The sequence below is a fragment of the Tupaia chinensis genome, unplaced genomic scaffold (genome assembly GCF_000334495.1).
Source record: "Tupaia chinensis unplaced genomic scaffold, TupChi_1.0 Scaffold000097_1, whole genome shotgun sequence".
NCBI classification, from domain to species: Eukaryota; Metazoa; Chordata; class Mammalia; order Scandentia; family Tupaiidae; genus Tupaia; species Tupaia belangeri.
Window position 1 is genome coordinate 3,270,102 of NW_006159559.1, and position 13,897 is coordinate 3,283,998.

The window sequence follows — 13,897 nt, forward strand, 5'->3', positions numbered from 1 at the left end:
GGGACCGGCGGCGGCCGACGTGTGGGTTCCTGAGCAGCGCTGGTCGTTGTGGGTGGGAAAGAAGCGGGTGGGGGCGCCTTGGAGCTGGGCAGACGACCCAAGGCGCGTTCGAGCTGGGGGATGGGAAGAACCGCCGCCGCCACAGGCCTAGTGGGAGGGGTGAGGCGGGAGGTTCCTCCGGGAGGGAAGTGGGTGTGGCCCTCACTGCCGAGGCTCGGCGGGACACCTGCACTCGAGACTGTTTTCTTAAGGACAGTCTGTCTTGCCGGGTGGGTTAGCCTTAGGAGAGGAGACGGTAACTCTGTTCTGACAGTTATCTTTCAAACTTAACCGAAAAGATGGGGCTGATATCTTGCTGCCCACTTTATCACCTCTTGCTATTGAAAAACGCGAAGTCCGGGCGGCATTGTTATCAGTGACCCTGAGTTACTGGGTTAATTGAGAATCAGAGAGACGAGATTGACAGGAAAAAGAACTGCAGACCCTCTGTTAACCACACCACCGCCATGCAGATGAGCAATCACAGCACTAAGAACAAACCTACTATTCCATTTGTCTACGACATGTTCATACCTTGCTTTGAAAGCACTGGCATTGGGAAGAGTTAGGTAAAGCAGGCGAATAAAGGAATGGTGATTCTCATCATCAGGGTTCTTTAGTCTATATGTCACTACCGGAATCCAAACAAACACGCCATCACATTTTTTTTTTAAAAAATGAGTGAATTTGCAGATGACCCAGAGAATAATTCTCCGAAGAAGAGTGAAAACAAAAGACATTCAGTACAGAGAAGAAAAATGCAAAATTTAAAAGAAGGTAACATGTTTTTGTTGTGCAGTGACTTCCAGAGTGTAACTTAATCAAGGTTAAACTGGAAAGAAAAAGTGTAATAGGCCTATTGAAACTTGTTGCAAAAACTACAGATGTGTCCATTGTTTTTGTGCAAGTAGCTCCACTAGTACTTGCCTATAGGAAAGAGTAACTCGGTTTTTTCCTTAGAAATGGAGGCTGAGGATTTAAGTGGCAGAGAATTGACAATTGATTCCATAATGAACAAAGTGAGAGATATTAAAAATAAATTTAAAAATGAAGACCTTACTGATGAACTGAGCTTGAGTAAAGTCTCTGCTGATACTACAGGTGAGTTTCAATTTTTCTTTTCTGTTTTTTTTGGAGAGATTTTCGCTATAGGGCGCGTGCGCTCGCCAGACAGAGACAGAGACAGAAAGCGAGAAATCATCCCCCAGGGGGGATGGCCACACCGCAATCCCTTCTTCTCCATTCTCCTCTCGGGATCTTGGACACGCACACACACGCGCCCGGCGTGAGATTTTTTTTTTAAGCCACCGGGTTGGGAAGCAAACCGTGGTGGACTACGTGGAAGTCCAGCGACATAGCCATTACGCTAACTGCTGGTTCCCTCAAGTTTTCTTTTTTGAAAGATTACTGAGTTTCCTCTAAAGTAAACGAAAGAGATGTTAACTGTTGTGTATTAACATAATGCAATTTTCTCAGTAATAATCACTTATCCATTAGAATACAGACACTATATTTCAATATTTTTGAGTGAAACTTTCCACAATTTTCGGCTTTCTTAAAAAAGGGAAATTAGCATCACGTAATAATACTCTGAGGTAGTTTTCTTAACTCTTCTGTTCTTTTCAGTTGCTTCTGCTTCATATACTTGCCATCAATAGATACACCATTTTTTTCCCATTCCTTTTTTGCTATGACCTGAGAAACTCTTACCAGTCTTTTTTTTTTTTTTAAATAGGTTTTTGTCTTCAGATATGTGCCTTTTTCGGAAAGAGAGGCAAAGATGGCGAGAGAGAAAGTGAAAAATCACCCCCTTTGGGGGAGGTGATGGCCGTGCCACAATCCCTTCTCCTTTCTCCTCCCAGGATCTTGGGCATGTATGCACAGGCAGCCAGTATGAGTTTTAAGCAACTGGGTTTGGAACTTGAACCATGGTCAGCCATATAGGAGTCTAGCAACAGAACTGCTATACCATCTGCTAGTCCCACCCTTTCCAGTCTTAAAAAAATTATAGGGCCATTTGGTGGTGCAGTGGTTAAGGTGGATATATCCTGCCAGGCTTGAATCCTGGACCGAGCAGCTTGAAAAACACATTGAGCATATATGCTTCTGTGCCCCAAATCCTGATAGAAAGGGGAAATGGGGGGAGAAGGGATTGCTGCATCAGCATTTCCCATAGGGGCATGCTGTCTCACTTTCCCTGTCTGTTTTTGGCAAGCAAGCACATCCTTTGGCAAATTAAAAAGAAAAGAAAGAAGGACCAGCAGTTAGTGTAATGGCTATGTCGCTGGACTTCCATGTAGGCCACTGTGATTTGAGCCCTGGACCGGGGTGGCTTAAATTCTTGCTGGGCGCCTGTGCGTGCGTGCCTAAGATCCCAAGAGAAGAATGGAAAAGGGATTGTGGCGTGGCCGTGTCCCCTGCGGGGTGATTTCTCGTGGTGATTTCTCGCTTTCTGTTGAGCGCAGGTGCCCTATAGCAAAAAAAAAAAAAAAGAAAGAAAGAAAGAAAATTTTGTGTAAAGTTAACATCGAACAGTCAAGTTTTTTGATTTAGAGAACTTTATAATACTTCACTGGCCTTTTTATCCTTTCTATTTATTTATTTATTTATTCCATGAGCAAGAGAGATATAGAGACAGACCGACACCATCCCAGCAAGGCCCAGCCTGCAGTCAACACTGCATCGTGGGCAAGCATGTGCCCAGGGTTCTTAGGGAACTCTCTGGACCTCCCACATGGATCGCCTTCCAAATTGCTGCCTTTTACTGCTACACCAATGTCTGTTCTTTTACACTCTGTTCCAGCCACAGTGAAAGTCTCTCCTACATGCTAGACTAGTTCATACTCCAGTGCCTTTTACTCTAGACCTGTGCCTAAGCACTGCTCCCCAAATAATTTGCCTGAGCTTACCTCCTTCAGGTCTTTGTCATCTCAGCGAGAACTTCCCTAGCTTTTCTGTTAAAATAATAACCTGCTGGGTTAGAGTTGTATCCCCTATCTCCTTCCCTATATTATTTTTGTTCTCAGTAATAATCACTTTATGTATAATTTACTTACGTATTTGTTTATTGTCTTTCTCCCACTAGAATGTAAGATCTGTGAGAGCAGGTTTATTTATTTATTTTATGTTTTTATTTTTTGCTGAGTGCTCACTAGAGAGATACAGAGAGAAAAGAAAAGTGAGAAAGCATCCCCCTTGGTGACGGCCACACCAAAATCCTTTCTCCCTTTCTCCTTTTGGTATTTCAAGCATGCATGCACGCACTTGTTTTTCAAGCCACCAAGTCCAGAACTCCAGCTGTGCAGTCAGCATGTAGAATCCAGCTGCCTTAACCACTGTTGGCTCAGAAAGTAGGGTTTTTCATCTGTATCGTTATAGTCACAGAATGTAGGATGGTGTTTGGCAACTTACAACTTAAATTTTTACTGACTGATGATGAATACGTGAAAATGGCCAAAGTTTAATATTCTAGCTTTGTGGAAAGTAGTAGTTGAGAAACCTGATTCTTCTCTGCCTTGTAATACATGCCGGGCATGATGTGCTAATGAACAAATGTATGTGTTGAATAGGAGAAAAATGGGATACTTAGGTATGAGGAATATATTTGCAAAGCCGGGGATGTCAAAATGTGGTTTTCAGACATTTCACATTTCCTATTGTAAGGAAAGCAATAGGAGATAAAACTGGAAAATTAATTTAAGATCATCCAACTTAAAGCAAAAAAAAAAAAAAAGTGTCATTGCCCCATGGTTTAGTAGAAAGCAGAAACAGTGATTTTGTTTGCAAAAGTAGACATTTAGACTTTATTGAAGGTAACTGAAGCCGATGGAAGAATGATAGCATCTTTGGGAAATCTGAATTTCATAATGCTCGTAATACTTAAAATATCCTGAACAGGAAACTGACACTGAAGTTGTCTTTTTAAAACAACTAACGCTAAAGAAAGTAAAACATACATAGCCGTGGAAAAACTATGTATGGGGACCAGCAGATGGCATAGTGGTTATATCATTAGACTCCCACATGACCCATCACAATTTGAGTCCTGGACCTGAAGACTTGAAACTCGTGCTGTGAGCATATGCATACATGCCCAAAATCCTGAGAGGAGAATGGAAGAGAAGGGATTGTAGTATGGCCATTTCCCTGGGGGGTGATTTCCTGCTTTCTGTCTCTCTCTCTCCCTGTCTCTCCAACGAGTGCATGCACACTATAGCAGAAACCTCTATTTAAAAAAAGGAAATTACACTGGGTGTATGTGCGTGTGCCCAAGAGAAGAATGGAGAAGAGGTTACTGCATGGCCATCCTCCCCTAGGGGGTGATTTCTCACATTTGCTCTCACTGTCTCTACCTCTTTCTTTATCCAGTAGGCATACACACTCAATGGCAAAAACCACTTAAAAAGAAATTATGTATGAAGATTAGTCTTGCTGTTTCTATAAACTGGGATTCTACAGACTGACAGCTATAAGAGGTTATATAAATTTTGAAGATCTAAGCCAGGTAGCTATGCATAAAGAGCCAGGAGATTAGCAGAGCCTCTAGGAGGAATGTAGGTAACTTGGAAAGAGATGGAAATGACCTTATCAACTGCAAGACCTTTCTTATCTGTGGTCTGTGTGTCTTAAGTTGCTTATGTTTATATGAACTGTTAAAGTTTGAAAAGTATTATAAGGAACTTATGTAATTAATACTGGGAATATAAATTACTTATAAATTTGGAAGAAAATGCAATTTGGCATTTGTTTCATGCCTTTCTTCTGTTGTGATGTATTTTGTTCTTATTCAGATAACTCGGGAACTGTTAACCAAATTATGATGATGGCAAACAACCCAGAGGACTGGTTGAATTTTTTGCTCAAATTAGAGAAAAACAGTGTCCCCCTAAATGATGCTCTTTTAAATAAATTGATTGGTCGTTACAGTCAAGCAATTGAAGCACTTCCTCCAGATAAATATGGCCAAAATGAGAGTTTTGCTCGAATTCAAGTGAGATTTGCTGAATTAAAAGCGTAAGTATTATTATTTTAAATATATTTAACTAAGTACATTATATAATATATCACTACAGTATATTGCAAAGAGGGAAAATAAAAACATGTCAGAATTACTTGTGAGACAATATTTTCTTTCTTTCTTTGTTTTTGGAGAGGGGAGAGGTTTTTGCTGTAGGGCGTGTGTGCTTGCCAGAGAAAGACAGAAAGCGAGAAATCACACACACACACACACACACACACCCTGCCACAGGGGGGATGGCCATGCCGCAATCCCTTCTTCTCCATTCTCCTCTCGGGATCTTGGGCATGCATGCACACGTGCCCTGCGTGAATTTAAGCCACCATGTCTGGGACTCGAACTGCGGTCGACTACACGGGAGTTCAGCGACATAGCCATTACTCTAACTGCTGGTCCCCGTGAGACAATATTTTCTGACAAAATACTTTTTCGGATTTAATTAATGAGGGCTAATGTAAACCCTTTACTATGTACATGTTTCTGTATAAGTTATATTTTAGAGTCTGCCTAAAAATAACTTGTTAGTATTTGATTCTATACATGTTAAAAAAGCAGTATCCACTTTCATTTGGAAAACAGAATAAAGCGTTACCAAATTTATTTAGCTATGTCTTTTCTCAAGTTTTGAAATTTTTTATTTTAGTATTCAAGAGCCAGATGATGCACGTGACTACTTTCAGATGGCCAGAGCGAACTGCAAGAAATTTGCTTTTGTGCATGTATCTTTTGCACAATTTGAACTGTCGCAAGGTAAAAGATACTTCCTATTCTAACTCTGTATTAAATCATACATACAAAGTGGAAGTTTGAGGCAGAAATCATGAAAGTCAATTAGATGAGAATATGGAGGAAAAATGCCAGCATGAATGTCTGCAGAGAATATTTTTTACACTAGCTCTTTCACTGAAAGGCATAACCCATGTAAATGAGCATGAATGTTGTGTTTGTGCTGTTAGGTAGATTCAGGAAACATCTCAGCAAGAGTAATTTATTTACTGCTTGTTTATAAGGATGGACATAAGATATTTAAGCTAGAGCTTTGATCTTCTCTCTTTTTTTTTTTTTGTTAGAGGGTACCTGAGCTCTCTGGAGAGAGACGAGAGAGGGCTGTGGGAGGAGTTGGACAGCACCCCACATGGGGAATAGTCACACCATAGTCTCTTCTCTTTCAGTCTCCTTTTGGGATTTTGGACACAGACACACACACACACAACACATACCTGTGTGTTTTTTAAGCCATTTGGTCTGGATCTCAAACCATACACTCAGTCCTGTGGGATCCAACTGCCTTCACTACCATACTACCAACTGGCCCAAGATAATCTTTTCTTGTTCTATAGTTTATTACACCAAATATATATGAAAATGGCTGTAGTAATTATAGCTTAATCAGTAGTTCTCCTTTAAAATTAAATAAAAAATTAATTGCTGTAGAAGCTTTTTTTCTTGTTCACATGGTTCTTCATTGTCTGAATCTTTTAGCAGGACCAGGGTAGTTTCCTCCACAGACATTTGTAGACCAGCCACTTCTTTGTTTTTCTTTTGACTTCTAGGGCCTTTGGATATTCCCTTTAATCTGCCTTCTCTAGTCAAGTGTTCCTGTTTTCCCTCTGCCTTGTTTCTGCTACAATTTTAGTCTTATTTTCTACCAGTGATAAACATATTATCACAATTGACAGCCTCTCCATGATGATGCCCAAAGAGGGCTTGGTAACTGGAGAGTAGTCTCCCAGGAGTGAGGTTGGAGGAATGCATTGTACAACTTAGAGATGATCTGAGAACCTTGAACTTTTACCTCTTCAGATGATTTGTATGTCCTAGCAATCTGAATCATCTTTAATCTATGCTGTGTACAATCAGGTTACTTTTTAAAAATTATACTTTTCCTACCTAGAAAAATTGATTTCTCTTCCTCACTTGTTAGAGTAAGTTTGGCCAAGCCTCTTAAGTTCTCTTTCTCGCTATTCTACTTTTAAAAATTCTGAGGTGTTACAGTCTCTTAACAACAGCTATAGGGGCCAGCAGGTGGCATAGTGGTTAAGGTGTTGGATTCCCACATGACCAACTGCTGTTCAAGTCTCAGACCTGTTATCTTGCTTTCTCACTTTCCTCTTCTCTCTCTGGTCATATTTAAAAAATAATAATGATGAATGAAATTAAACTAATTCTTTTAAAAAGGCAACTATAAATTAGATATATTTTTAGAACACATAAATATTGAAAATCTTAAATTGAAATAGCTGCAAAAAAGAAAAGAAATTATCTGTACCAGCACAGTGTGGTGGTAACCTCAAGATCAAAATTGTGATAATTTTTTTTCTTTTCTTTCTTTTCTTTCTTTTTTTTTGAGAGTTTTTTGCTAAAGGGCATATACGCTCTCCAGAAAGACAGAGAGAGACAGAAAGCCAGAAATCACCCCCAAAGGGGGATAGCCACGCCACAATCCCACAATCCCTTCTTCTCCATTCTCCTCTCGGGATCTTGGGCACACATGCACACGTGCCCAGCATGAGTTTAAGCCACCGGGTCCGGGACTGGAACCACGGTCGACTTCATGGGAGTCCAGCAACATAGCCATTACACTAACTGCTGGTCCCAAAATTGTGATTGTTTTGAGCGATGTTGATGGATCAACTTTTAAGATATATGCAACATCCCTGAAATCCTATGCACAATCTGATGTGTGTATTTTTCTAAGGGTGGAGGACATTCCATGGATTTATCAGATTTTCAAAGGGATTTATGACTTTAATTAATAAACTCCCTAACTGGTAGGTCTTCTTATCTAAGCCTTTCTTCCTTTGTTGTCCTTAAATACTTAATACATTAAATTACACCATTATTCTCAATAAATATGGACTTGACCACTATCAAATAGATTATATTTTTAAATTTATAAACTGTCAGAAGCTAGAGTTCATCTCAATCATGTTTATGCCCTAAGTGCCAAATGCATAATATAGCTCAATGAATCTCATAATGTTGATAACACATTCCCTAGGATACATGCTTTCTACATGTAATATTTAAGAGTCAAATACTAGTGGTAAGTTTCTAGTTGAAAGAAAATTAATTTGGCACTTATCTTTTGTGGGTTTCTTTTGTTTTTTGTTTTGTTTTTTGTATTTTTGGGGTTATTGTAGCTAAATCCAGTAGTTAAAAGTAGTCTTTTTTTTTCTTTATCTTTCTTCCTTTCTTTTCTTTTAAAGGCGCATGTGGGGTGCATGTGCTTGCCAGAGAAAGATAGAGATAGTAAGAAATCAGTCCCCAGGGTGTATGTCTGCTCTGCAGTTCTTTCTCCTCCTAGGATCTTGGGCATGCATACACACGCAACCGATGTGAGTTTCAAGCTGCTGGGTCCAGGACTTGAACCGCGGTCAGTCTTGTGAGAGTCCAGCAACATAACTGCTGCACCATTTGCAGGCCCCAGAATAGTCTTTTTCTTTAATACATTCTTTTAAATTTTTGAAATTAGGGACTGGCAGGTGGCATTATGGTTAGGGGTGCTTGACTCCCACATGGCTGACTGAGGTTCAAGTCCTGGACCTGGCGGCTTGCTTTCTCACCTTTCTCTCTCTCTCTCACTCAGTCCCTCTCTGGTCAAATTAAAATAAGTAAATCAAGTTAAATAAAATAATTATTTAAAAATTTTTTTAATTATCATATCTGGATTATACATAATTGTACATTTTTGTGGGGCACAGGATGGTTTTCAAAGCATGCGTGTAGTGTTTAACAATCAAATCAAGACTATAGACAGTCATTGTCTTCAACATTGAACATTACATAATGTACACATTTGATAATGATTCCACTACTTTTCTTTTTCTTTTTCTTTTTTTGATGTATATGTTGAATTTTCAGCAACATGTTTACTTGGCTATGATATATAGTTCCATAACAAATTCCATTTGTTTACACATATTTCTGTGTTTGTTGCTCCTTTTCTTCTGAACCCACCTCACACCCCTTTCCTTGGAACTTCTGGTATCTATCTACTTCTGTGCTATTCAGTAATTCAGCCTTAGAGGACGGATATTTGGTATATATTAAGTGAAGACACAGTATTTGTCTTTCATGACTTGTCTAATTTAGTCTTACATCTTCTAGGTTCATCTGCTTTGTGCCAAACGATAGGATTTTGTTCTTGGTAACTGAGTGGAATTCATCATGCATATGTGTCACATTTTCTTTGTCACATTTTCTTTTCTTTTTTTATTATTTTATTTATTTATTTATTTATTTATTTTTAAATTTGATCAGAGAGAGACAGAGTGAGAAAAGGAAAAGAGAAAGCAAGCCACCAGGTCCGGGACTCAAAACATAGTCAACCATGTGGGAGTCTAGCACCTCTAACCACCAAGCCACATGCTGGTCCCTTGTCACATTTTCTTAATCCATTCATCAGTTGTTGGGGACTTAGGTTGATTCCATGTCTGAGCTATTGTGAATAATGCTGCAGTAAACATAAATTTGCAAATGTCCCTCTGACTTAATGATTTCATGTCCTCTGGGTAAATATAATATTTAGGAGTGAGTTTATGGGACTTTACTGTATTTTTTTTTAAGAATTATCTATTCAATTTTATTTATTCATTCATTTATTTTAATTTGACCAGAGACAGAGAGAGAAGTGGGAGAGCAAGCCACCAGGTCTGGGACTTGAATCCCGCTCAGCCATGTGGGAGTGTCCAGCGCCTTAACTACCATGCCACCTGCTGGTCCCCTGTATTTGTATTTTTAGACTGTTGAGGAACCACCATGCTTGTTTCTAGTGGCTGTACTGATTGATGTTCGTACCAGCAGTGCATTAGGGTTCCCTTTTCTCTGTAACCTCTCTAGCACTTTTTTTTTCTCTCTCAACCATTCTGATTGGTGTGAGGTGATACCTCATTGAGGAGTTTTTTTGTTTTTGTTTTTGCTATAGAGTATATGCACTTGCCAGAGAGAGAGAGAGCAATATCACCCCCGAGAGGGATGGCTATGCCTCAATCCCTTCTTCTGTCAGGATATAGGGCATGCATGCTCACATAAGCTCAGTGTGATTTTCAAACTACCAGGTCCTGGACTCAAACACAAAGATGGCCATGTAAGATCCAGGGCCTTGACTTCTATGTCACCTGCTGGCCCCACTTCACTGAGATTTTGGTTTGCATTTCTCTTTTTTTTTTTTTTTTTTTTTTGAGAGGTTTTCGCTGTAGGGCGTGTGTGCTCGCCAGACAGACAAAGAGAGACATAGAGGCAGAAAGCGAGAAATCACCCCCCAGGGGGGATGGTCACGCCGGAATCCCTTCTCCTCCATTCTCCTCTTGGGATCTTGGGCACGCACGTACACGCGCCCGGCGTGAGTTCTAAGCCACTGGGTCCAGGACGTGAACCGCGGTTGACTACATGGTAGTCCAGCGACATAGCCATTACACTAACTGCTGGTTCCCCTCTTTTTAACAAGAGAGGATGATTTTTAATATTTTTTTAGCCATTTGTGTTTCTCTTTGAGAGTCGTCTATTGAGGTTGATTGCCCACTTTTTATTATTAATTTTTTTTTTTTTATAGCTGAGCTGTTTAAGTTACTTGTATATTCTGGTTATCAGTCCCTTATCTGAGGTACGGCATGGAAATATTTTCTCCCACTCTGTGGGTTCTCTCTTTATTTATTTTTTTCTTTGCTATGCAGAAACTTTTTAGTTTGATATTAGCTCGCTTATCTATTTTAGTGTTATTGCCTATGTTTTAGGGATTTTATTTTTTTCTTTAGGTTTTTCTATGTATATAATCATGTCATCCACAAACAGAGACAATTTAACTTCTTGCTTTATGATTTGGATACTATTTATTTCATTCTCTTGTCAGATTACGTTAGCTAGGACTGCCAGAACTATACCTAATAGGAGTGGAGAAAGCAAACATCCATATCTTGTTCTAGTTTTAAGTGGAAACTGTTTCAACTTTGCCATTCAGTATTATGTTTGATATGAGCCTTCTGCCCCAATTTTGTTGTGAGTCTTAATCATGAAGGGATATCGAGTGCTTTACCAAATGCTTTTTCTGCATCAGTGGGTATGATCATATTTTTTTTTCCTTGTATCAATGTGATATACTACATTTATTGTTGAACCATTCTTGTGTCCTTGAGATAAATCCTACCTGATCATAGTATATACTGTTTTTTCATGCATTAGTATTTTGTGAGGAATTTTGCATCTCTGTTTCTCAGGATATTGGTCTGTAGTTTTCTTTTTTGTTGTATCCTTGTCTGTTTTTGGTACGAAGGTAATAGTGGCTTCATAAAGTTTTTTTGTGAGGATTCTCTCCATTTGGATCTTTTGAAGTAGTTTGAGGAAAATTGGTGTTTATTCTCCTTAAAAACATTTGTAGAATTCAGCAGTGAATTCATCTGGACCTGTGCTTTTCTTTATTTGGAGAATTATCACTGATTCAGTCTCATTACTTGTTTTGGTCTATTCAGGCTTTCTATTTCTTCCTGATTCAATCTAGGCTGAAACTTTTTCATCCAGAATTTTGAATATGTTATTCCATTCTCTGCCCCAATAAGGTTTCTGCTGAGAGTTCTGAATTAACCTGTTGAGATATTCTTTATAAGCAACTTGGTGCTTTTCTCTAGTTACTTTAGGATTTTATCTTTAACTTTTGGCATATTGACTATAATATGCCTTGGAAAGGATCTTATGTTACTCTGATGTTCTTTGAATTTCCTGGATCTGAATCTGTATTACTCTTTAGATTTGGGGAGTTTTCAACTATTATTGCATGAAATAGATTTTTCTGCCAATTTCTATTTCTGCCTTCCGGGTTACCCGCTATGCAAATACTTTATCAATTTGTGATGTCCCAAATTTCCTGTATGTCCTCTTCATTTTAATGTTTATTTTTTCCTTCTTTCTGGCAATTTGTACTAATATAAAAGTTGTGTCTTCAAGTTCCAAGATTCTTTCTCCTGCATGGTCTAACCTATTGATGCTCTGGAATTTTTGTAATTTCCTGTATTGAATCCATCTCCAGGATTTCTGTTTGAAGATGCCTGTCTTTCCGCAGAGTTCTTCATATATGTCATGGAATGTTTTTCTCATCTCCTGGAGTTGTTTGTCGGTATTCTCTGGCATCTCGTTGAGTTTAATTACAATCAATTTTTTTATATCCCTTTCTGGGATTTTTTTGGATTTCCTGCATTTTGTCCATTGTTACTGTGTTCCTTTGAAGGAGAAATATTTCCTTGTGTTTTCATATTGTGTTCCTGCATTGATGTTTTAGCATCTGGTCTGGAACTCACTTCTTCCTGTAAAGGAGGTGGAGTCCCTTGTTCCAACAACTGCCACCTTGGTGGTGGTTGCCTGAATACTCAGACCTTATAGAGCGCGTGGAGATCCTCTCTCTCAGATGAGGTAGTTTAGTGAAGGTACCAGCTGAAATGAGGTATTATCTTGTTTTGAGTTGTATGCAAGAGGGACATGGCGGCCAGTTTAAGAGATGTGGCTTAGGGAGTTGCTAGTTTGGTTTACCATTTTTGTGCATTCCCTGGAGGAGGAAGAAGCTGTCTACCTCAGTGCTTGATTTTTTTTTTTTTTTTCCATAGCATGTCAACCCTTCTATAGGTATGTGGTTGAAGGAGGGAAGGACAAGGGCCGTTGTATATAGACAGGGGCCTCTGGGCAGGCCTGTAGTGCTAACAGGTGGATGGGGGCCTGGAGTACAACTCCATGGTGCAAGTAGATGGGTAGGCCTCTGGGTGAACCTCTGTAGCCTAGACAAGTTGGCATTGTCTCTGGGCAGACTTCTGTAGCACTAGTGGGATCCAGTGGGGACTCTGTGGCAGCCTCTGTGACACTAGCAGGGGTGTTTTGATTGAGCCAGTGAGACAGTAGTGGGGGCACTCCAGGCAGACCTACTGGGCATAGTGGGGCTGGTAGGGGCACAGGAAGCTTCAGTTGGGCTTCTGGGACAATAGCAGAGGAATCCAAGTTACGAGGGCACTTTAGGAAAGCATCTGCATTGTTACTCAGAGTGCTGAAGTATTCTGGGTGTGTCTAGGGCACTGTCAGAATTACGAAGGAGCTCTACGCAGGATCTGAGTCACTAGTGGGGGTGCTAGGATACATTAGGTCAGTTTCTGAATCACATGGGTATGAAGACTCTGGGAAGACTTCTGTGACACTAGTGGGGACTAATTGGGGCGCAAGGCCACAATAGACAGGACTCTGCCGTGCCATTAGGGATAGTGGGACTGCTGAAGTCCTTTGGGTGGGTCTCCAGGGCAGTGGGACCCAAAGGTTTTTGCAGCATCAGTAGTGGCCACTGGGCGCACTGGAGTGCTCTGCGAACGTCCCTGGGTGTTCGCAGGGGCTTGTGGACACTCTGAGAAGGTCTCCAGGGGACTAATAAGGGCCAGTGGGGTTGCTCTGGAGGGCTTTGTGGCATGGTTAGGGGCACTCTTGGCAAGCCTCCCATGTGTGAGCAGGGGCTCTGTGTGACCTCTGAGATGCTAGTAAGGTCCAATGGGCATGTGAGGGTGCTCTAGGTGGGCTTCCACAGCACTAGTGAGGGCCTGGGGGATTCTGGGGTGCTCTGTGTCAGTCTTCAGAGTGCTAGTTGGAAAATGGGGATGCTTTGAACAGGTCTTACAGTCTGTAGTGGGGCTGGGGGGAAATATAGGCGTTCTGGGTATTCCTTTTGGGTATTAGTGGGGGCACAGGGACACTCTGTGTGAGTCTCTGGTCTATGTGGGTGTAGTACACTCTGGACAGGCCTCCAGGGCAGTAGCAGGATCTAATGAGGCAAAGGGCGCTCTGTGCTATCCTTCCAAGACAATACTAGCAGAGTGAGCA

General features: G+C 40.5%; 1 protein-coding gene across 3 annotated transcripts in view; it reads left to right on the forward strand.

Moving 5' to 3' along the window:
• The first annotated feature begins 1,001 nt into the window (after positions 1-1,001).
• The window catches only part of TTK (TTK protein kinase), a 56,027-nt gene continuing 43,131 nt past the window's right edge, over positions 1,002-13,897 (forward strand). For all 3 annotated transcript variants that reach the window (XM_027769898.1, XM_027769899.1, XM_027769897.1), the window contains exons 1-3: positions 1,002-1,140; positions 4,830-5,052; positions 5,700-5,806. In XM_027769898.1, the coding sequence (XP_027625699.1) occupies positions 1,002-1,140; positions 4,830-5,052; positions 5,700-5,806 (469 nt within the window). The remainder of the gene's footprint in view (positions 1,141-4,829; positions 5,053-5,699; positions 5,807-13,897) is intronic.